Source organism: Eublepharis macularius, chromosome 1, assembly GCF_028583425.1.
Source record: "Eublepharis macularius isolate TG4126 chromosome 1, MPM_Emac_v1.0, whole genome shotgun sequence".
NCBI lineage: Eukaryota > Metazoa > Chordata > Lepidosauria > Squamata > Eublepharidae > Eublepharis > Eublepharis macularius.
In genome coordinates this window covers 131,691,267-131,716,224 of record NC_072790.1, presented here as the reverse complement: position 1 = coordinate 131,716,224, position 24,958 = coordinate 131,691,267, and the positions used below count along the sequence as shown (strand labels likewise).

The following is a 24,958-nucleotide window of genomic DNA, read 5'->3' as shown; positions in this document are numbered from 1 at the left end:
AGAGTAGGCAAAACCCCATGTAGTCAGAGCTGCCCTGGGATACCTATCATGGGCTGAAGACCATTGGGCTCAAGGGTTGGGAGGACAGGCAATGGGGCACCCGACCCAAGAGGGCCAGAGACTTGCCTGTCCACAAGACGTCACCCTCAAGGATGGGTGATTGGTGGAGGCTGGGTTGACCCTCTCTCAGGGAGTTTTATAAGCAGGTGGGGAGAGCAAGGCTGGGGAGAAAAGGCCCATCTACTTTCAAGGGCTGTGTGGGAGAGGTGGATGGTCAGGAGAGAGAGAGAAAGCAGGGTGCAAGCAGAACCCCCTTCTGTTCCCATTCTGAGGCCACTTGCAACCTGACTAACTTGGACCAAGCCAAAGGGGGGGGGCACAGCCCTGGACTCTGATCCTAGGAATGGGGAGTCTGACACAAGAGGTTAAGTGGATGACAACTAGAAGAGATACATCTTTTCAGTGGTGGTATCTCACATGAGAAACAGAACTCCCTAGAGACTATTGTAGAGCAATTACACTATTGTCCCAAATATTTGCCAAAGCTCAAATATTTGGGACTTTGGACTGAAGCCCAAGTCATCAGCAGTTGTGATCCAGAGGCAACTCCTCATTGGTGTTTGCTCGCAAAGCCCAAATATTTGGCTGATGATAAGATTTTGCTACTCTTCTGTCTTCTGTTTTAAAATATATTAAATGAATTGGTTGTTTTAAAATACAACAGTCATCCAGAAGTGGAAAAGTAGAATACAGATATCTTAAATGAATTATGCACATATACATCACATCAGATAATAACATTATACCCTTTGCTGTGCATTGAAAAACATATTCAAAGCACATGTTTATAATAATTTTTGGTAGCATGCCTCTGAAAATACAACTTCTTGGAGTTTTTTATAGGAACTGTCCACATTTGCAAGTGTGTTGGGAAGCACTTTACAGCTTGATCAACCATTTTGTCATGATCATGGGACATTTAATCACATAGTGTGCTCTATCAATTATATCTGTGATTATAGGTTTCAAAAAGCAAACCATGTTTGTTGTTAGGTGGCTGACAATGCAGTTCATAGTTTCTAAAGTGTATAAAGGGTTTGATCCAAGGCACTGCTAAGGGAAGGCCCTGGCAGAGATGGACCTTTCACACCCTTCCTTTCCCCTATCAGCCTCCTGTGAGGCCTGAAACATGAAAAACGGACTTGTGTTGACTAAAAGTCATGCAACCCAGTAAAAAGGAACAGATAGGAACAGACTGCTCTTTGCCTTGTACACTAGTAGAGCCTCTGGTCAGTAACCTCATCATCACTGCAGCCATCTGTGTTGCATGGCTTTTTATGCACACATTCTCCAGAATTGCTTTCCAGTACTCAAAGATGGCTGCTAGGGGAAAGGATAGGTGGGGGAAATCTGCTTCCTGCTGTCTCTTCCCACAGCACCTTATTTATTTATTTATTTATTTATTTATTTATTTATTTACGTCATTTATAGTCCGCCTTTCTCACTGAGACTCAAGGCGTAGTGTGAAATTAGTACAATTAGTATCAAGGACATTTCCATACAGTGTCAAGGACATTTCCATAAACAATGTCACAGGATTTTACAAAGACATAGCATTAGTAAGGATCCAATATGGGGTTGAAGAATTGCTGAAACAGAACATAAACAATTCTAGGACTGACATTAGACAACATGAAGCACAGGTAGTATATAAGAGTACATATTTAAAGCAACAGATAATATGCAAGGCAAGATAATGGTAAAGTCTATGGTCCCTAACTCATTAGCAAAATATCTGAGACCCCCTCCCTACAATACCACCTTCCTATCTGAGTAAAAAGCCTTTTTGAATAATTCGGTTTTGCATTGTTTGTGGAAAGCCAGGAACGTGGGGGCTCCTGACCAGGGAGGCCATTCCACAGGGTAGGGGCCACCACAGAGAAAGCCTGTGTATGGGCTGCTGTTGATTTCACCCATGTGCAGGCTGGCACCTGCAAGAGACCCTGCTTGAATGAGCGAAGCTGCCGTGGAGGAACATAGGGAGGGAAGAGGTCCCGTAGGTATGTTGGGACAAGGCCGTGAAGAGCTTTGTATGTAACCAATACCTTGAATTGAGCACAATAACTGATAGGTAACCAGTGGAGTGACTGCAGGATGGGAGTGATGTTCGTGCTCCTGCTCTCTCCTGCTAACAGTCAAGCTGCAGCATTTTGCACCAATTGGAGCCTCCTAGTTAACTTAGATGGGAGACCAATGTACAGTGCATTACAATAGTCAAGTTTTGATGTCACACCATAGCACGGATCCAGGTAGCCAGGTCAGCTGTGTCCAGCCACTCCAACCCATAGTTTTCTTTAAAATCAGCTAAGAAAGGACTGTGCCATTGTTTTTGTGGTATATTTGTGTTGCCTGCCTATTTCTCTACAATAGCTTGATTATTCTGTGAAATAAAACAGGCCAGGCATTTTAAAATAGCCCCAGATATAAGCAAGTACCAGAGGAATGTATTGTCAAAGTACCCAGCAGGTCATGTTGACCCAAGAAAGTCTTCTGGAGGATCTGACAATCAAATCCTTTCCATAATTACCTACATACAAATTGAAATGTATTTTAATCTCCTGCTTCTTAAAATCTTGACTGCTTTCCTGCTGTGTGTCAAGTCAGAACAGCTTACGGGCAGCTGCATTATTAAACTCAATGTGAGGGACTGTCGTGATCTTTGTGGAACTATTAGGTTGGATGCATACCACATTTTATTTAAAAAGATGTGTGGCAAGCAACAGTGTTCATTGTGGGAGGACACTATATTGAAAAGGGTGATAACTGGAGTCTATTTATTTAGACATTTATAACTCACTTTTCTTCCCAATGGAGACCCAATGCAGCTTACCACATCAGTCTCCCTTCCTCCATTTCATCCTTACAACCCTGTGAGGTAGGTTAGACTGAGAGCAAGTGACTAGCATAATGATACCCAGTGAGCTTTCATGGCAGAGTGGAGATTCTGACCTGGGTCTCCCAGATCTTAGTCTGACTCTCTAAACTACTATACCACACTGTAGTTTGTTGTGACTTTTATTTTGCAGTTGCTTAGTATTTCACTCTGTGCGTGCGTGTGTGAAGTGCCATTAAGTCACAGTTGAATTACGGCAACCTCATAGGGTTTCCAAGGCAAGAGACAAACAGAGGCAGTTTGCCAGTATTTTCTGCTGTTGCATGCTCCTCACTTCCCTGACCAGTGAGAAGTTTAGAGGCAGTGTAAGGGAGTTTCATTTCCTTTGGATGAGAGAGGGCCCTGATGATTTAAATTATCTTTGTCTTTCTCAGAAAAGCATAATAAAAGCAAATAAACTCCTACAGTGGGTATCATATTATTAGACAGTAACTGTTACTTACAGCCAACACTTGCTTTCACATTGTAGTAAACTACCTCTTCCAACTTTCACACTTAGGCACTCATGCAACCTGCAGTGCACTGATTAGACGAAACAGATACATTGATGAAAAACTTTTTGCAGTCATTAGCTCACTTTCATGAAATTCAGAGACTAGCTGGAAAAGATGTTAAAAATAGACTGGGGGAGCATTTGGAGGCAAGAATCAACATGTGGGTAAAAGACCTAAGCAACCGCTCCCACCTGTTGCTTCTCTTGTGCAAGAACTCTTAACTGTTTCTAATACTAGCAAAATAATAAATTTAGAATGGCATGCTTGTCTGCTGAATAAACATGCACAGGATTGAGCAGATAGTCCATTGACAGTACTCTGGTTCCCAGAACTAGATTGGAAGCTAACATAACTAAACAGGTCTGAAACTGGTATATATTTTTGTTTAGATCTGTCCAGTTTATTTGTGCAGCAGACATGATTTGTGAACTATGTATGCTTCAGAAAGGCTTTGTTTCCAGTGCATTTGGCTTTGGCATATCCAGTGCAAAGAGTTTTTGTTCCTTCTGTTGGCACCAGTTAGATTATCCTGCACTAATGCGCTGTCCTTTGTATTGTGGGATATAACATTATGGAGATGGGGATGGATAGGTAGGTAAGGTAAAGGTAGTCGCCTGTGCAAGCATCAAGTTATTACTGACCCATGGGGGGACGTCGTATCACGACGTTTTCTTGGCAGACTTTTTACGGGGTGGTTTGCCATTGCCTTCCCCAGACATCTACACTTCACGTGCAGGAAACTGGGTACTCATTTTACCGACCTCAGAAAGATGGAAGGCTGAGTCAACCTTGAGCTGGCTACTTGAACTTCCGCCAGGATCAAACTCAGGTCGACTCATGAGCAGAGCTTTGACTGCAGTACTGCAGCTTACCACTCTGCGCCACGGGGCTCTCTGGATAGGTAGGTGGGTAGATCCCAACTCACAGACATACAAGCCTTTCACACTCCTTTTCACCCTGACAGATAAAGGCCAGGAGTCCACTGCCACATACCACCACCTGTCTAGCCTTCACTACAGTAGGCAGATAGCCCTGACCCAAATCCTCCCAGGGTCCCCTCTCTCCTCCATATGTCTAGCCTCCTCCTCCATCGGACAGGCAGCCAGTTCCCTGCATGTACCTTCCCTTACCCCGCTACAGCCCAGGGCTCCTGGGGAAAAGGGAACTCAGAAGTTACTTTCCCTCAATATAAGCTGCCGCTATTTACACTATGCCCGTTTAACATGACCAGAGAGTTTGTGTGTGTCAGGCATTTCACCTCAGCTAACAATCTCAAGCCAAACAAAAACAAACTTTATTTACATGATGGAACACAGGAGCGAATGGATTTTAAACTAAAAACCATACTGGAGTTAAATAGGGAAGATTTCAATGTAAAAAAAACATTAACAGCCCGCTATCTTTCTGCTGCCTCTCTTAGCAGCATTTTAAACCTTTCTCTCTCAGCAGCTCCTTTTCCCTCCAACAGACTCTAAGAGCAGAACCACAAGTGACAAAAGGCACAGATTGGACACTTGTCAGCTTCCCTCAAGTTTTGATGGGAAATGTAGGCAGCTTGGCGGAATGTTGGACAAGTGACAGTTGAAAAGTCCATTGGACAGCAGTCAGAGAGCCAAGCTTCAAGACTAGGATGCCTACATTTCCCATCAAAACTTGAGGGAAGCTGACAAGTGTCCAATCTGTGCCTTTTGTCACTTGTGGTTCTGCTCTAACTCTGATTGGCCAAGCATTCCACCGCCTCCCATTGGCTGTGTCTCAGGAGTGGAGGAGGTAGAGCGAGTCCTGTCTGACACAAATGTGTCTGTCACCCTCCTAGAAGACACTTCAAAACTACACAACTACACAAGACGTGCGGGTGCATGTCGGTTCCCAGGTTCCCTGGGTAGTGTAGTCTTACAAAGAACAGCTGCTCTATGTGATTCTCCACTGGGGAATCTCTCTGTCTCTTGCAAAAAGCCTTGGCTTGGGTTTTCCTCTGGGAGCTTGGGGGCAGGAATGTAACAAGAGCCAGAAAATCCAGGGCAGGTTTTTGCAAGAGAGAGAATCTGTGATGCGATTCTCCACCAGGGAGAAGAACGGTGTGGGGGGATTCTCTCTCTCTCTCTCTCTCTCTCTCTGGCAAAAAGGTGCCCTGAATTTATTGCCTTCTATTACATCCACCCCTACCCCTGCCTTCGAGCTCCTGGAGGAAAACCCAAGCTGAGGCTTTTTGCAAGGAGCAGAGAGAGAACCCTCGCTCTTCCCCTGGTGAAGAATCGCATTGAGCAGCTGTTCTTTGTAAGACCACACCATCCAGGGAACCTTGTGGTACCCAACACGTGAAGAACACGTCTTGTGTCTCATGTAGTTTGGCTCTCACTTTGTCACATTGCTACTTTTTGCTGCTGAAATGCAGATCAATCACATGAGATTTGGACCTCAGTCCTCACATTATGATTCAGGGAAACAGTTCCTGGGTCTAACAGAAACAATGGTTAATGTTGCAACTTGATAAATTCACCTGTTTCCAGATGCCCAGTGTGGATGACACAGAAATGCATATGCCTAAAATTGGCGCTGGTAAATAATACTAGAGAATATTTAGGATTTTTTCTTTGTCGATTAACAGAGAGTGAGCCAAAAAGAGGTGGCTTCCTGGTTAAAGCCCATTGCTGTGTTGTTCAGGAGGGAAGGAAGTGTTACCAGAATGGGTCTCCTTGTGAGTAGGGGGGAATTAGCAGCAAGGAGAAGGCTATATGAGAGGGGTAACAAAACAGGTTACTCCACTAATTTTTATGGGGTCCCCTCCCCAAGGAAACTTATGAGACGGGATCTTTGATAACAAAGAGTGATTTTTATTTAAAGGGGAAAACTCACACATACAAGAAGTAATTCACAAGCATACAAGATTCCTAGGAAAGCAGTGGTGAAATTGGAATAGATTTGAGGGATTCTCGGGCAATAATTACCTATCCAGAGAGCACAGTAGTCCACAGGGAAGAATGTCAAATGGCCAGCGTTCTTGCCTAGGAGAGGCTCAGAGAAGGAGACTCCGAGGGCACAGCACTTGGATCCAGGAAAGCAAGCACAATTTGAGGGGGGCAAGCACAATTTGAGGGGGGCAAACCCCAGGTTCTTTTAGGGCAAATCAAGCCCTGGGGTGGGAAAGTGCCTTGGCCATTAGGATAAAGACCTTAAAGGTCACCTCCTGGGAATGACAAAGGTTTGAGTACCTTTGATTGGTGCTTCTGGGGTGTGACAAAGAAATCAGATTGGTTACTCCTGGTGCTTCAGAAACAAACAGCATTAATTAAATGTTCCCGGAACTTGGCTAATGAATTTAGAGTTTTGATTAGATGTTCCTAGGAAGAGTTGATTGATGGCGCTCAATCGTAAGATAGGATTTAGTCAATGGAGAGTGGAGGAGAGTGGAATGTTCAGGGTGGTGACTCATGAGCACATTTATTGTCAAGATAGCACATTCCACAGCATGGGGAGGCAGGAGCCAATCATGCCCAACAACTTGGCTTTGCATACACATTCCGTGCATGACATTCTCCTGGGCGGGATCTGGCAATGTTTTGCTCAGGAGGCTGACTCTCTAATGTGAACTAAAGTGCATCAGATTCAAGGGGCTTATGATTTTTATATCATAAGCAGCTATTAAAGATGGCGGAGGATGGGTTGACTGCTCACAGAAGGAAGGAAGAAGTCTTGACAGAAAATATTTCCCAAATTTTTCTTTAAAGTATTCAGTGTTTTTGAATCCATACATTTAGAAACTTATTTTACTAAGGTATATAGCATTAAAATGTAATTATTATGACATATTTCCCTTTCTAGATTTCCCATCAGTTTCAATATTGTGCATGGCAGCTGGTGGTAAAGCTCTTGTGAGTATTTTTGTTTTTCTTTGTGTGTTTGGGGATGGGGGAATGATTAATATTGTACATTTGGGGAAATTATTGCAGATTACATTGAAGGCATAAGACCATTACTGTACATTTATTGTCTCCTTGGAAGTTAATGTGTTTTTCAAAAAATGAATAATGGGTACTGAAATCATAAGAGTTAGTTTTTGAGGACTGAAAAAGATTTTTAGTATTCTAGATAGATGGCAGTTTCTACAGGATTAGTAGTCCCATCCAGTCCCTTTAAAGTCCCCTTCCAGTGCCTGACTAAGGAATTTAACGACACCCAAGTAAGTCTGTATCACAATCATATGTATCCAGAACAAGGACTGCTTCATATGTGATGACTTTCTTACATTGATATTGCTTCAGTCTAGAACAATGTATATCCTCTTTTCTGCACATACCCATGATGTACATGTTTGTGGCCAGAGTAAATGCATTGTACATAGGAGTGATAGTAATCTGTAAACAAAAAAGTCCTAAATGAACAAGCCATAGGAGGCTATTCGTATGAACCATCTGTCTGAGACTGTTACTACTTTAACAAGGGAAACCATGATAAAAACATCTTATAATGTTGAGTTCTGCATAGTCTGACCATAAGTCAGTCTAGTTCAGAATACTTGGATTAAAACTGACAATTATGTCAGTGAAATTAAATCAAAAGTGTTTTGGCTAAACCAGCTAGTAGTTTTCAGGAGTTGGGATACAGTCTTAGAACTAATCTACACATTCAAAAAAGTTACGTGGTGCAGCTCTTCTCACTTTTCTGAAAGTAGGTGGAGGTTCAGATGTCTGAAAATCCCTCATGTAAAAACCTAACATAAAAATGTAGCACTTCAGCTCTTATCTCTGAAACGTTATATTTCCATGTGAGCTTTTGGTGTGGGTGATTCACAAATTGCAGTTTGGGTCTGAGGTACCCATCCTGTCACACATGAGTTTCAGTTTCTCCTCAGTTTTCACATATAGGGTGCCTTATTCACATCAGGGCCACAGTGCATGTGGAGAAAGGGCCTTCCCCAACATTATGCCTGCCTCACATGTCATTTTCCCAACCTGAAATGGTCCCAAGGGACCTCTTCGGTCTGCTGGGCCACATGTATCCCAGGGAAGAACTGAGTTTCCCCAAATAGTGCCTCCCCAGAGTGTTTCAGGATGTGAAAATGTTTCAATGGGAAGCTTTTTATCCAGATGCATCATTGTCCTGATATGAACTGGGCACTTCATGTACAGGAATTGGGAGAACTCGTGTGTTATGACACAGGGTGAGGACCCCAGACACCACCTATTTAGTCGGTAGATGAGAATCCAAACATGTTATCCTTTACCACTCCCCTAAAGTGATATAGTCCTACACAATATGCTTTCATTTCTTAAAGGTAGTTCATTTGCAGTTTTGAAAGAGGATGTGGTGTGATGATTTCTAAAAAACAACTTTTGGGGGTTTAATGTAGATTAATTTTATTCCTCAAAAGTATTTTTGAGAGAGCTGTCTCTAGACTTTTTTTTTTTTTTACAAACCTGAACTTGGTTACACATCTGTTCATTTATAATTTCACTACAATGTGTTCTGTCTTTAAGCAAGTTATGTGCTTAATTTCATTATATTTTTGAACAAATTCTACTTCGGAATTGAAAGAATAGCTAAATCAAATTTTCATATTAATTCCATGCATTTATATGATGCTATTAGTTTATACTGAAATTAGGTTAAAAGAACCATTTCTTGCAGTGATATTGCAAAATAGGAACCCTGTGGGAGTCTTGAATTTATGACAAAACTGTAGAATGTTTATTCATCATCATACTAATGAGGCAGAAGCATTGCACTTTCACATAGATTTTGCGACAGAGATGACGTCTCATTTCTGTCTTTTGCTCTATGTAGAGCCCGAAATCATGACTCAGTTAAACAGGAAGGATTCTCATTCAAGCTGTTTTTGGAACAGATTTATGAAATTGGCTTGGATCCTGTGACTCCTTAGTAAGTAAGGAGTCTTGCTCTGGAGCATGACTCCTTTCCCCTAAGCAAGGAGTCTTGTATTGAAGGAGATGATTTCTTTCTCTGGTGTAAGATTCTTCACTTAGCATAAGGGAGATGTCTATTTTACATGCTGAAGTCAGCTCAGATGAATGTGTATTTTTTTAAATGAATCTTATATTGTTATTTTTGCACATCTTTGAGTGGTGAGAACTCTAGGGGTTAGTTGCTTATGTGGTTTGGTTTCATTGGAGGAGACAGCACCAGAGACTTGTGCCTTTTAAAATAAAAATACAGGTAGGGCACAGGTGGAGCAAACAGGCAGTCCTAGGCAACAGATCTGCTATCCTGTATCAATCTTCAAAGAGGGAGTGAGAGATCCTGCACTCTAAAGTGCTTTAGACAACTCCAGCCATGGCTCTTGCTGCTCCTCTTCCCAATTTTCCTAGAAGTCTGTCCCCCCAAATACCTCTCAAACATCAACCTAACAAAGGGCTGAAATCTTCCTTTTAAGGCTAGACCCCCCTCCCATTCTTCTTCATGGAAAATCACTAGCAAGATGGGAGAGTCATGGCATTAATGCTGTGGATTCAGTTTGTTCTGGCCCCTAGGGTTGATCTGCAAACACTTTGAGGCATCATGGTGATGAAGTGTGTGTTTGGAACGAACCATCACATGCCATGTGACTGGGTGGTGCTGTGAAGTAGTGCCCTTGGTGCTGAGTGGCATCTCTCGAATCTGGTGGGTGCCTTCCGTCTCATCAGGGGAGGCAGATGAAGCTCTCAGCAAAGAATGGCTGTGCAGGCTGGGACAAACAAGACCAGCGATAATTGCTGGCTGCGTTTGGAGCCAGGGTGGACCTGGCTGGCGGGTACCCAAAGCTGTTGCCTAGTGCAGCCTGGTCAACTTATTTAAATAAGCAGTGACGTAGATCACCCGTTTAAATGAATTTAAATAAATAAGCAAAACTAGTTGAACACAGACCAAATTGTCTTTGTCTTTATTGTCTTGTGTTGCATTTGGTGGTGCCAGGGTAAACCAGATCCTCCCTCCATTGATTACTTGAAGATCAGGCGTTACTGGTGTTCTGTTTACTGTGTCAGACAAACTTGTGAATTGCTTCCTTGCTAGCCTAACAGACTGCAATCTAAAAGAAACATTTTGTCTGCAATCTTTGGTAAGCCTAGGAAGGTAGTTTTAGCATTCCAAGAATGCAAATGAAACATGAATCCTGTCCATCACAATATGTTGAATTCATCTTCTAAACAACTGTAATTTCCCGTGTCTTTGGTTGCCCACTTTCAAAGATACTCTGGTGGTGGCAAGTTGCAATGTAGATATGTATTTAAACAATCACAAGATGGGTTCAATATGTTCATGTGGTTGTGTGGATTGGGCCTTAGGGTGAGCCTGTATGTTGTGATGTGGAAGCATCACTTCAGTGTGAATCAAGGATGTAGCTTATATGTGGTTCTGGGGTTACGGAGAAAACAGATAAAAGACATTCATGAAAAGGTTCCAGGAGGAAGAAATCCTCCTCCACTGTTATAGTAGATACCAAAGACATCAAAGCAGGTTCTACTGCATACTTGCCTCATCCCTGAAACCCTTCTCTTTGCTGGGATGGTTTGTCCTGCTCTTTTGACAGGACATTTCTTGCTTTCGGGGTGGGGTTTTTTGTTTGATTTTTCCTCTCCTCATATCCCTTTCAAAGGGTTGCACTGAGTAGTTATAGCTTTGTGGTATGTCCTCCATTGGAATAGGAGGTCAGGGAAGTGACTAAACATGCAGCACTCATTCATTGCCCTGAGTGTAACATCAGTCTCTGACTTGCATGTGTCACATGTCAAGCACCACAGAAAGGACTTTCAGGGTACCTTGAAAGTTTTGACGGAAGGCAGTTCACATAAGTAACTGTTAGTCATCAGTAGTTAAAGTCGGAGACTGTTAAGTGTTGAAATTGACCTTGGAGGTAAGGGGTTGGCCTTACACAGTGCAGGAATAAACATACAGCATCCCCAGCAGACGGCCATTCAGCCTCTGCTTCAAGACGTCCCCCCAGGACAGTCTGTCCCACTGTTGAACAGCTTCTACTGTTAGGATTTAGTTGTAACTTCCACCCATCAGCTCTAGTCCTGTCTGCTGTAGGAGAGAACAAGTCTGATTCTTCTATAGTCATCAAGCAATGTGATGCTTGCTGATGAAGTACATGTGTGTGTGATTTTGTCCTTCATCTCTTTGGCCACATTAGTTGGACTGTGGATGTAAACCCCCCTCCCCCCATTCCTCTGGCTCTTTGGAAACTCATTCTGTGGTAAGGGTCATAGCATGCTGGAAGTTTGCACCATTGCCCAGCTTGCATGTTTTTGCCTTTTGAGTATCAGTGGGCCTTTCTGATAGCTGAAGAAGGGCAGTGAAGCTTCAGTGTCAGCTTTTTGTTCTGCTTTCATATAATGAGCTGCCCGTACAAAGCATAACATTCTGCGGGTGTGAAACAGGAAGCTTGAGTGTTAGAGGCATAATGCTGTTCCACTTGCTCTTGTGGAGTTCCACGTGCATCGATTTTAATTAAAGCATTTTCTGCTTCACCTACTTGCTTTCCCATGAGCAGTGGTGAGTCTGTGTATTTGAAATGTTCCATTTGAGGCTGAGACAGCCTTGCCACCTCCTCTTCTTCCTCCTCCTCCAGAGCCCCCTCCCTTTTCTACAAATGTTACAACACAATCTGAAATTTCCTCTTTTCTTTCCTTCCTGCATTTCTTGCAGGTTCCCTTGCGTCAGAAGACAAGGAAGAAAAGTCAAGGTAATGAGGTCTTCCTTTTGTTCCTCATTTTGTTTAGTGTGACATCTTGCCCATCGGAGGCAGAGGTTTTTGGAGCGTTGTTTAGTTGGTAGTGGGTTCCTCATAAAGCCTGGTGTAGGTTTGCATTGATTCAGCGAGGAAAAGAAATGACGGCATGTTCTTCATTTGGACTAAGCTGTTTTGGTATGTCAGTATTGAAGAGTGCTGGGGTGTTTGAGAGTGGAGACTATTTTTTCTTCTTCTTAATTCATTAGAAACCTCTTCTGTGTATAGCACTAAATAGTTATTTAGTAATGTAGCTTTTGAAGGGTGTTTTTACAGTTTTACATGCTGCATGTTAATTTGTGATCACTGAAGTCTTAATGCTTGATACGGTTGCCTTAAAAAGACTGTTATTCACTAATTGACTTGTAATCTGTGTTTCTGAATCTGTCCATGCAGATTTCCTAAAAGCTTTGTTTTGATTGATTTAACTTGGCTGGCTGTTCATAGAGGAGGGATGAGGGATTATATTTTAAAGAAAATTATTACTAGTACTCTCTCTCTTTTTTTTAAATAACAAAAGCATGTTTTCCTATGTTTTCACCTGTATAGGAGTTTGTGTAATGAGCCGCCGAAGGATCTCCTGTAAGGATTTGGGACTAGCTGATTGCCAGGGATGGCTTTACAAGAAAAAGGAAAAAGGAGGTTTTATTGGCAACAAATGGAAAAAGTTCTGGTGTGTGCTGAAGGGTTCATCGTTATACTGGTACAGCAGTCAACTGGTAAGCAATTGGTTAGGTTAAAAAAGTGAAGAGCAGACCTTCCTTCTCTAAGCCTTAATTTAGACGTTTGCCCTGTTTATATGCTTTTATTCTTGCTTTGAAAAGTATTATACCCACGCTGAGTTTTCATGATAAAGTGAGACAGCATACATAACCTGTGTTCATTTCATCCAGATTGCTTAGGAAAAGTTTTGTGCCCATGGATCCGCTGTGGATTTCTCTCCATTTCTTCTTGAATTTTCCATGTCTGCCAAAACCCAATGAGCTCCCAGACAAGGATTTCTTCTGCCCCCTCACACTTAGGGTCTGCACATTTTTAAAGAGTTTTAAATTCATGTTCCCTGCAGCCACATAGCAGCTGTGGGGAACAGCTGTTAAAAATAAAGGAGATCCCAAACAGCCTCAGAACACCACTGCGGGATGGGGGGGGAGCTCCTGCCTCCCCCTGAAGCCACTTCCCTGTGTTAAAAGAGCACATGTGGGGGGCAGGATTTCCTTGTTTTGACTGCTCTACATGCACAGAATACTCCACATGGAGCTGCAAAAACAGAGACAAACACATACACCCCTGCTTGCTATGACTTGAGGGACGAGTCCTTCTCTCCCTGTGGTGGTGATCTGAGGTCATTTGGGCTCTCCTTTATTTTTTAACAGCCATTCACCATTTAATAGCTGTTGTGTAGCTGCAGGGAACCCATGTTGGGACTGGGGGTAACAAAAACCCTTATTCGTCACCACTATTGCATCTGAGCAGTATTGTGGAGCTTTTCTGACACCCAAGTACCCCAGATAAGCAAGATGACTCAATTGGCTGTCCTTTTTGATCTTTCTAGATAATCACTTGTATCTCTCCTGACATGAACTGCACATTGGTTATTACCTCCTTATCAGAAGCTTAGTAAATGATATATAGCTGAAGAAGACTAATTAGAAAAGTCTAGAAAGTGGCTCCTCATTGAGAGAGGGGCTGGCTTCTGCTCTATTAAAGTTTTTCTTAATGATACCTTCTGTGAACCAGTCCATTTTGGGAGTTTTCAGGCTACCTGTCCAATATCAGGGACAAAGTGATTGAACATGTAGCAGTGAACCTGCTCATGGCATCCTTTGATGAAAATGGTTGTCTGGAACCACTTCATTCTGCATTCTGACTTGTTTTGGGGACTGAAATGGCATTGGCTGCCTTGGTGGATGATCTTTGCTATGAGATAGGGGGAGTGTGACTACGATCCTCCTCTTGGGCCTTTTAGCAGCTTTTGATAATATTAAACACAGTATTTTTCTGGATAATCTGTCAGAACTGGGAATTAAGGGCATACCATAGTATTGAATCCACTTCTTGATGTACCAGAAGAAGGTACTGAGATAATGCACCTCTGCCCTATGGAAATTATCTTGTGTGTTGATCTTGTCTCCCATGCGATTTAATAACTATCTGGAACTGTGGACAGTGATCTTTAGAAGATTTCAGAAGCATAGGATGATAACCAGCTCCCTCCCCATTTGCTATGATACAGTGCCTGAATGTCTGAATACAGTGATGAGAGAAGAGCTTAAAAAATCTCAAAATGAGTCCAGAAAAGATTAAGGATGTTTATAATAAGTGATCCAGTTCATCTTGTAAAATGTGGCTTGTCTGTTGTGGGTGGTACAGCAAGTTTACATTTGGATATGTTCATGATCTCAGCATTGCTCTTGGATACCCTGGTGATTTTTGTGGTTAAAAGTGTCTTCTTACTAGCACTGCCTGGTTCTCCAGCTACACACAGTTCTGTGGAACCCAGTTCTTATCATATATGCTCTAATACCTGCCTGAAGGGACCATTATAAGGCACTGTCTTTGGAAGTGCCTTGGAAGACTAGAAACTTCAGCTGGGTCAGAATCATTTATCTATTTAAGCATGTTTACTCTGCTTTTCTCCCCTATTGGGCCCAAAGCAGTTTACAAAAATACCCAAATGCAGTTTAAACAAATTCACAGTTTAAACAGGACCAGCGAAAATACGCTATTGACATCCGAGGCTGGTCCAGAATGCACCAAGTTGTTTATTCCTCTTTACCCAGTTTTTCCCTGTAATCCAACAATCCTTTCCTTTCCCTCTTTTTAGGAGTTTGGACTCTGTCAATTCCTTTTTGATCAAAATGAAATTTGAAGAGAAGAGGGGCAGGAAAGGAGGTTCTGCAAAATTTCAGAATTTTACTGTGTAGATGTTTAGAGAATGGCAATTATTCAAGAGAGCTTTTTACTCAGATGGGAGGCCTGTATGGTAGGGAAGTGGATTGCATATCAAGAGGATTGCATTGGTAAGGGGATGAGGACTGTAGACTTTACTGCTGAGTACTGTCTGTTGCTGTAGGTATGAATCTACTGGGTAATTTATGTAGATACGGACTGAAAACTATATTACTGAGTACTGTCTGCTGCAGTGTGATGCTACTGGGTAGTTTTTCTGTTGTTTAATATATCAGGCTTAGAATTGTTTATGCTCTGTTTCATCATTTCTTTGACTCTATTGGATTTCTGCTGGTTTTAAATTTTTGCAAATTTGCATTTATATACCCTATTACATTGTTTATTGAAATACCTTGGAAATTGACTGGGATCACTCACACTGTATAATCCACCTTGAGTCTCAGTGAGAAAGGTGGACTATGAGTAACGTAAATAAATAAATGTCTTCCCAAGCCTTCCTGTCTTCCTGCGAGAGCACCACCCTGGGGTGTCTAACATAAAACAACTGCAAGGACTGAGTTTCAGAAAGGGTGCCTTGATTTCTCTGCAAAGAGAATGAAAATGAAATCCTGCTCTTAAAAGACAAAAAAGCAAATAAGTGGAAACCAGGCTATGCTTAAAAAAGTGAATTTGGGAAAAAGAAATTCTCCACCCCATAACAACCCTAGGGCTGGCTCACTCAGGATACTGCCACAATTTTCATGCCAAGCACTTTTGATCATGCCCACACTTGCAACAGAAATAGAAGCCCAGCTTAATGTAGCTGGTGGAGATGTTTCCCTTCCTTTATTGCTGCAGCCCCACTATCTCCCCATTATAGAGACTGTATTTCTCTAGCACTGGATGAGCTGCACTGTTTGCCATACTTAGGCTGCTCCTTCTCACAACTTAGGCTGCTCCTTCTCAACTGCTTAAAGCCCTAAACAGTCTGAGTCCTGGGTTTCTCAATGAATGCTGCCTTCCATAGCAGTCCCTGGTTGGCAGGTCTACAAATGGTTGGTAGATTCACAAATAAATCATCATCAAGAAAATGGGCTAAAATACATACCGTAATTGTGGCTTAAGGAGTAAGCCACAGATGCAGAAGCCCCTTCTTTCTCATTTCATATTTACATTTTGAAAAGTTATTTTCTTTCTTTAGCTGAGCTTCAAGCTCCCCAAATCCAGCACAAAATAAGGGCTTGAAATGAAATAAATGAAACAGGTACAAGAAATACAATGTTCTTGATAAAGCAAATAGTTCACTATGCCTGATACTATGTACAAGAAATAGTATGATCTGTGGGTGAATGGAGCAGCCTAGAAATTGGCTCAGCTTATGATTCCATGTGCATATATTATAGGAAGGCATTTTCTATGCTTTGGAATGAATGTGTGTAAGAATGAAAGGAGATAAAGTTGGTTTCTTTACCACATTCGGAACCAGAACTGAGAGTTGTCAAAGACAAAATAGCTGTTGCTTGGCCTGTTTGAAATATCTCTTGCTTGGCCTGGTGATAATTTTAAAAAACTTGAAAGAGATACAAGATAAATTGTTGCTCCTTGTGTAAATATTTATATATTGTATCCTATCCTCGACATCTGGTCAAATAGATGTTAAGGGAATTTCCAAAAACCTCTAAAACCTGTTTTACGAGAGAAAATAGTTGAATAAATGATAGGACTAGAAAGTGCTGGTTCTAGCATATTGCTCAGTAGCAGTAGCCATGGTGGCTGAATGTCCGGAGACATATTTAAAGAAAATATAATTATGAGTGCCAAATGCTGGCGACAAGCAGGTCATCTTGGTGCTCTGCTTGTTAAAGTGATGTGGAAGATCATGTGATCAGATTGCCCAAAATTTGTTTTCATTCCAAAAAGGCTCAGAAGGCCCTATTATTTTCCCACCTGAAGCTGCTACTTGTTTCAGGTACAGGTGCAGCTTTGTATGGTAATTTAGATTGAGGTGACAGTGTGTGGGCGAAGGGCTAAACTCTTCTCCCCTCTGCTCCAGTCAAATGTGTAGCCTTCATGCCTGTTCTAAAGTAAAAACAAGCAAACAAAAACCAAACGAGAGATCCTGGTGGAAATCTCTTGCATCACTCGTGCTCAAAGTGGGAACCAAAGCATATGCTGAGAAGCCGGATGCTGGAACTGGGCTAGACAGACTTGCACGACAACTAAGCAGCCGGCTTCAGCCCAAGTTTAAAAGTTCGAAAGGTTCCACTGCTTTAAAGCAGAAGAAAGTCCATCACCTGCATCATTTGCAATTTTCTGTGGTTTCAGAACAGAGGGGGTTGACTGACATTTACTGTTTTGTAAGGGGACTGAGGAAAGTCCCTTCCTGCTTAATTAACTGCACAGCCCTCTCTGAGTACAAAAGTAGGGATGTTACTTTATGGAGACAATGCAGCGATGTGACTGTGGGGGCAGAGGCTCTGCTCAAAGCAACTGTGTTCATCCTCCTGATTACTGATGCTTCTATGTGATGGGTCATATTTTTGTAAAGCAAGAGTTTGCTTCATCTTCAAGGAAAATCTGCAGTTTCCCTGATGCAGGGGCCAGTAGCATAGCAACAGCAGGTTGGTGTGAAAACCAGTTCTTCAGTTAGCTTTAAGAGAAAATGAAGAACTGCTAATTCAATCTACACTGGTTTAAGATTCTCTTGTATTTCGTAACAAGTGTGCATATAAGAAAACACAACAAGATGGAGTTTGCAGAATGAATCTCCCCCCCCCCCCACCCCGTAGCCTCTTGCACACCTTAAAAGCTGATCCTGAGAGTTGGGAAGAGACGCTGGAGACAGGGTGGGATGCAGTGCTGCGGTCTGTAGCTTGAGGGGGAAATGGGCAGAAATCAGTCCCTCCTCTCTTGCATAAGCTTCCCCACAAATGGAGCAACAGCTCCTGCAAGAGGTCGTGGTGGTGGTGGTGATATGCTGGGTGCTTCTTGCCTATTTCTCCTTCTTGCTGCAGCCCCTCCCCCATGCTGTATCCTACTTGGGGGGGGGAGGGGTGAAAGGGAGAGATCCATTTCACTAATTTCTTTCTTTTGCCATTCATAGGATCCCACCTATTAGTTTCCAGTTAGATAGAACTATTATTCAATCCAAGATCATGACAAAAATTGATGCTTTTAATGACTCAACTGAAGAAACAGATATCTGTTTTGTATTTTCTGTATACATGCAAGGATACCAAAGATACCACTTCTTTAAATGCTCCTGTGTACAGTTCTTTGGGAGAAAAACTCACTGAATTAAGTAAATCAGCATGTGATCAGGCTGTAATTATTCATTATTTTCTATAAGCAGGGCTGGTAGTTCCTGGGTAGTTCATTCACGGTGAATAGAATCATCATCAGTATTTATCACTGTAATGGCAATGAGGGGCGTTTCTCTTAATTTTTGTGACTGGGACAAACAGATGGGCTAAGCAGATCTTTCCAGATGTGAGAGATCAAAACTATTGTCAGTAGTTTGACACTGTTGTGTTGACCCTAGAAAGAATGGCATCAAGAATCCAAAGTGTTAGTGTTTGATTTTTGATGGCTGCTGTGCACAGTGACATTATCCTACTGCACTCATTGGGAAAGAGTTATAAAAGAAAACCTGCACTGAGATTTGAAGCTCTGTTGTATTACATGTTGCAGGTTTTTTTGTCTTATTTTGGTGTAAACCTTGGGAAACACTTCTAAAAGATTGGATCTGCACATATCCATGGAGCACATATCCTACATCCACCTTGCGAAAATGATTCCCACTGCTTCCATGCTGTGACGTGCATGTCCAATTGCATAACATTGCCAATAACACACCACCTCGAACCATGATACACAACTAGATGTATACCTCTGCATGATCTGTGATAGAAATTGTTATACACAAGCACGTCTCTACCACAGTTGTGAGAGAGGCAAGTGCCCATCCAGATATATCCTAACTTCAGGTTTGTTTTGTTCAGTTAGAAACGATATGCATGTATGTACTGTCAAGTCAGAACTGACTTATGGCAATCTAAGCAAGGGGATTTCAAGGCAAATGAGAAGCAGAAGTGGTTTGCCAGTGCCTTCCTTTGCAGAGTTCTCCTTGGTGTCTCCCATCCAAGCACCAACCCTACTTAGCTTCTGAGATCTGATAAGATCAGGCTAGACCATACCATTCCACATTCCCTTAACCCCACTGTACATTTGGCTTTTTCAAAATCACCAGCATTGAGTGGCTGCTGGTGAGATTAAGTACACTACTATGCTCTGCAATGTTCAGTTTACGCTACTGATAAACATTAGATGAATGCAACACACAGGCCCTGCACCTTTCTCCCTACTCCTTGAATATTTCCTATGCCTATGCTCAAGAGTGATAGAACTGGATCTTCCCATTGTAATGGCGTTCTAATCTAATTCTGAAGTAGTTAGAAATATATAAATTTCAATCAGTTTCTAAGGGATGACTTTGCTAAATAATATAGTATACTTTATAATGGATGCTGATGGCTTATTTTGTTACAGGCAGAAAAAGCTGAAGGATTCCTCAGCCTTCCAAACTTCACAGTGGATCAAGCCATGGAGTGCAAAAGAAAGTAGTAAGTCCATCATTCCACCCAAAGCTTTGAGCTAAATTTTTGCAAGCCAAAGCCTTCGTGTTAAAATGATAGAGGACATTTGGAGAGAGATTTATAGCAGTTTAAACAATGATTGCAAATCTATTGAAGTATAAATAATAATTGTGCTTCTTTGACTTCCAAGGGAAAGGATTTAACTGTAATCTGCCCTGCAATATCACGGTTTTGAAAATTTCTGTCAGTCCTGATTGTCTGAACTCATATGTGAAGGACAGCTGGATTTTTGTAGCTCAAAATAAAGGAATGATAATAGTGTAGAACATTTTTCACTACAAAGCCTATTGCATTCTGCCTTCCAAAGTTGGGGGGAAGAGCCAGGGCTATCAATTCCTAAATCTTCATATGCTGTTCACTTTTAATCACAGGTTTCCACTATTTTTTTGTGGAAAAGAAATTCATTTCCTGCAAAGTTTGCACCAACTCCTACTTCACAATCCCTTACCCCTCAAAAGACTAGGCCTGTCATTGGCAAACTTGGGATTCTTCTTCTAGTGAGGAGAACAGAAGAGATGCAGATTGAGTCATCATAATTCTCAGTTTGTCTCTTTGTATTTTAAATATATAATTTTAATTGTGAGATAATATAATCTTGACTGAATTATTAGAATTTATCTTTAAAAATTGCCTAAACACTAACTTTTTAAAAAGTCTGACTGTTCCAACTATATGAATACATGTTAAATTTCTTTTCTTTTTTTGGAAGTGCTATGAAAATTATCCATCCACAGATCAAGACATTTTATTTTGCAGCAGAGAATGTCGAGGAAATGAATATGTAAGTAACAGCAAATATCTACCTTTCTTTCTATTACTTTAAGAAAAAACATGGATTAGATCCTGTGCTGATATGAACAGAGCAAGTTCACTGAAGGGATTTGTTTCCCCTCTCCATTCTCATTTTATTCCCATAACCTGCTTAACTGCTCCTGAAAATCCAGGGACCCTTGTAAAAAGCCAGAAGAAATAACCGGCAAAAATCAGTCCACCATCATCTTTTTAATGACTTACTCAAGAAGGGGGGAAATTTTGCAAATTCTCCTTTCTAGCTGTAACCTCCCACTCCTGTACTACATCCTACAGCAACATCCCACATTGTTCCTGTGGGTGATACTCAGGAGTCACCCACAGGGGATAAGAGGTTGCACTTGGGAAACAGAGGCAGCAAAAATCCCTTCTGTATATTTGCTCTGTTGGTGGCAGTTAATAGGTTCCAGTCCTGTCTTTTTGGTTAGGATTGGACATTCAGCTAGTCAAAAAAACATTTGGCTAGTCCAATATTGTTAAATAAAGTTCAAGTATTTCTAAAACATTAACAATATTGGGACAACAAAAAGGCTACAGGTTTGATACTTCTGTCAATTACAAAGAAGTTATTTTGTTATTATTGTGAAACAATGACTTAACTTTCAAAACAATTATAATTAATTATAATGTTCTAAGCTGAAGGATAAAAGTAAGGCATTTATTGAACAGCATTGCTGCAAATAACCCTCATTCCTGCCTCTGCCTACAGTGTGGCATTTTCAGCTTCATGGAATACTTGACAGTATTTGTCGTCAGTCTGATAACAGATGGTCAATTGACAATAGTTAACTGGTCAATTGACCAGCATGCCAACCTTCAGTTGTGATTTCAGTCTTTGGCTGTTGCCAGGTACAGAGGGCTATTTTATACAGTATTATCCTCCATTGCTGAGCTGTCATAATAGATTTCCCAGATCGTACATTGTTCACACTTTATTGTCTGGGTAATCAATTATGAAAGCTCAGTGATGCTGCATAAATAGGCTGCTGTATATGATAGAAGAATACAGCCTGTGACAGTTCTATTTATAATGTGCCATAGACTGAAAAAAGAGTGGATGGCAATGCCAAAGAGGCATGATGGGAAATAATAAGCTGACTCTCAGCACAATCTTATATCTGCTTAGTGAATTACATTGAATTCAATGGGACTCGCTCCCAGGTAGCATTCATAGGATGGCAGCATAGAACACACCCTGATGGTTTGCACAGGTAACAAGAAGGGCCCATTCTGACACTTATTAATGACCTTGTGATTAGATGCATTTTCCAATTCAAAATCCAAAAAGTAAAGCATCTAATGTGTTTTATTAGGACCAACAACATCACAGGAATTAGTCTGCAGATATTTGAGTTATCTAGGCTGGATGTTAAAACACAAATAGAAAGGGCAGAGGAGAAGAAAAAGACACTTCAGGATACAACCTTAATCCTCTAACACTGGAGACTGATTGCTACCTATCATGTTTCTATCCCACCATATGTCCAAGGAGATCAGAAAGGCTCTTAAGATTCTCTATTCCTCTTTTTATCCTCAAAATAACCCTGTGAACACATGAAGCTGCCTTATACCGAATCAGACACATGGTCTACTCAGACTGGCAGCAGCATTCCAGAGTCTCAGGCAGAGGTCTTTCATATCACCCACCGCCTGGTCCTTTTAACTGGCAATGCCGGGGATTGAACCTTGGACCTTCTGCAAGCCAAGCAGGTGTACTACCTATGGGCCTCTGAGCCACAGCCCCTTCCACCAAACTACTGAAGTTCTTTTAGAATGATGTGATGCCCAACACATAAACATATGAAGCTGTCTTACACTGATTCAGACACTTGGTCCATCAAAGTCAGTGTTGTCTTCTCAGACTCACAGTGGCTGTCCATGGTCTCAGGCAGAAGTTATCCCCATCACCTACTACTTAATATTTATCTGGATGTGCTGGGGCTTGAACCTGTGATCTTCTGCATGTCAAGTAGATGCTCTACCACTGAGCCACAGCCCCTCCCTGCTATGGGGTAGATTAGACTGAAAATGACTGATCCAAGTTCCCGTAGGAAGGTTCCATGGCAGAACAGGGATTCAAACCTGAGTCTCCTAGGCTCTATTCATGGTCCCTGTATGTTTTTATATGATGCACTAGATACAGCGTCAGTGGGAAAGCAGGCAAAAAAGAGGGTTGGGAAAGTGGCCTCAACCAATCTAAAACAAAGGAAGGAACTGAAGGAGGAAAAGCTTTAAGAGCAACTAAAGAAATAGTGAACTGGTTGCATACTCAAACTCAAAAAAGTGTATACAAATTATATTCTGACCATAATTAACACAACTCTTTTCAAATATAACATTTAATAAATGTAAGTCCTATTGCATTCAATACATGCTTAAGTCAAATGTGTTTATGATACTGGTTGGTTATAAAAAGTATTATATGTTTATTAAAATTATGTTAATAAGTTATTGTACATGGGTTTCTTTAATTTAGTTTGTAAACCTGTTAGCTGAATTCTCAGTTTAAGATAATGTGGATAGAGGAATAGTTCAAAATAGCTACTATTCTGCAAATGTGCTACATAGCTTTGATACAAATAGATATATTTCCTTTTAAATCACAGATGGCTAAATAAGCTAGGTGTGGCTGTTGTCAAGCAAGTCAACAAAAAGAATGAAGAAGGTATGCTTAAATGATTATTTGGGGGATGAAATTCCAGCGCAAGCTATATGTTTTTATCTCACCCTCTTTCTGTTTGTTTATTTAGATATTTCTACCCTGCTTTTTCTACCCAGTGGGGACCCACAGGCAGTACCCAGGCATTAATTTTCTAAGCCCTGCACAAACTTGTAAAACACTCCCCCACCAACCACACAATTCCTCATCTCATACATAATCTCGTGAACCATAACAAAGTTTTAGTTAAGAAATTACTATTATATTTTTTACATTTTCGGAAAATGCCTGCTTTTAATAACACCCAAATCCAAGACAAAGAGGTAAAAGAACACAACAGGGCAATTTTTTGACTATAGAATAATAAACAATCCCAATAAATATCATAAAATTGTTTACAATATTTTTATGTTTTTTTAATTTTAAATTTAAAGTGCAAAGTGCTCAAAGTGACATGTGAATTTATAAATATAAGTTAATATGCCTCAATAAATATTTCAAAAACAATTCTTACAAGTTTGCTATTTTGTGACTTTTTGGTCTCTAAAAAAGGATTATTCTGTCAATGTCTTAAAAAAATTCTTTAAAAAAACTTGTATTGATTAACCAAAACAAAACACAAAAAATGTACAATACTCCAATACTCATAATAACTTAAAAAATAAAAATTAAAAACTTAAATTAAAAAAAATAAAATCAAAGGGAAAATAAATGTTTAAGTTCAATTAATTCAAAAACACATCATAATCTTTCCTATTTGGGATAATATTATTATACTTTAGGTATTTTAATACCATATTCCACCCCTCTTCATGACTAGCTTTCCACATATTTATGACATTTTCCTCAAAAAAGGAATTGTTAGTTATTCTACTCATTACATACATCTCCCATATTTTATTATACCATTGCATCTTTGTAGGTGGTGTATCCGATTTCCAATGTTTAGCTATTAATAACCTTGCAGCTGCCAACAAAATTCTAATGGACCAACATGAGAGCAAGGATTAGGTCCATTAACTTAAAACTTTATTTTTCTGATCTTTTTCTTTTCAATATCATGAAATAGCTTGCCTACCTCAAGTCAATTTCTCTTGCAAGTTCACAGTAGACAAGATGGCTAGGTGGCTTAACCATTCTTGTCCAGTTGTGAGGATAAAATGGGAGAGGGAGAACAATGTTAGCTTGCAGGGGGGTTTTAATATTAAAATTTTCTTTATTTAAACTATAAACTATACACCATAACATAATAAACAATAAACATAGAGAATAAGAAAAAACACACAATTCTAAACATGACACACTAACAATACATACATCTATAAAATTAAGAGGAAAAGAAAAAAGAAAACAAAAAAACCCCTAAATTACACTACAAGTTGAGTTCCAATTTTCTCTGCAGCAAGTATATATCATTTCTAGAGTCCCACTTATTCTAAGTTAGTCACAAAACTCTTTTTTCTATTGTTTGTTTCTTAATCCATAAATCCAGATGTCATCAAATCCTTGTTATCCATTTCATGCAAAAAGTCTATTAACGGTTTCCATTCAGTCAAGAAGTTAACTAATGTCCTCTCTCTAATTAATGCAGTAAGTTTTGCCATTAACACAAACTCCAAAACTTTTGTCAACCATTCCTCCACTGTAGGCAATATTGTAGTTTCCACTTTTGTGCATAAAGTACTCTTGCTGCTGTAATAAAGTATAAAAACAGTGTTCTAAAAGTTTTTTCCAACTGGCTGTCCATTATTCCTAACAGAAAAGTCTCTGGTT

General features: G+C 40.6%; 1 protein-coding gene across 1 annotated transcript in view; it reads left to right on the top strand.

Annotated features, from left to right (window-relative positions):
- Positions 1 to 7,107: 7,107 nt before the first annotated feature.
- The window catches only part of IPCEF1 (interaction protein for cytohesin exchange factors 1), a 40,876-nt gene continuing 23,025 nt past the window's right edge, over positions 7,108 to 24,958 (top strand). The window contains exons 1-7 of the mRNA XM_054975255.1: positions 7,108 to 7,174; positions 7,270 to 7,319; positions 12,091 to 12,127; positions 12,722 to 12,891; positions 19,610 to 19,683; positions 20,426 to 20,497; positions 23,133 to 23,191. Of these exons, the coding sequence (XP_054831230.1) occupies positions 7,296 to 7,319; positions 12,091 to 12,127; positions 12,722 to 12,891; positions 19,610 to 19,683; positions 20,426 to 20,497; positions 23,133 to 23,191 (436 nt within the window). The 5' untranslated portion in view covers positions 7,108 to 7,174; positions 7,270 to 7,295. The remainder of the gene's footprint in view (positions 7,175 to 7,269; positions 7,320 to 12,090; positions 12,128 to 12,721; positions 12,892 to 19,609; positions 19,684 to 20,425; positions 20,498 to 23,132; positions 23,192 to 24,958) is intronic.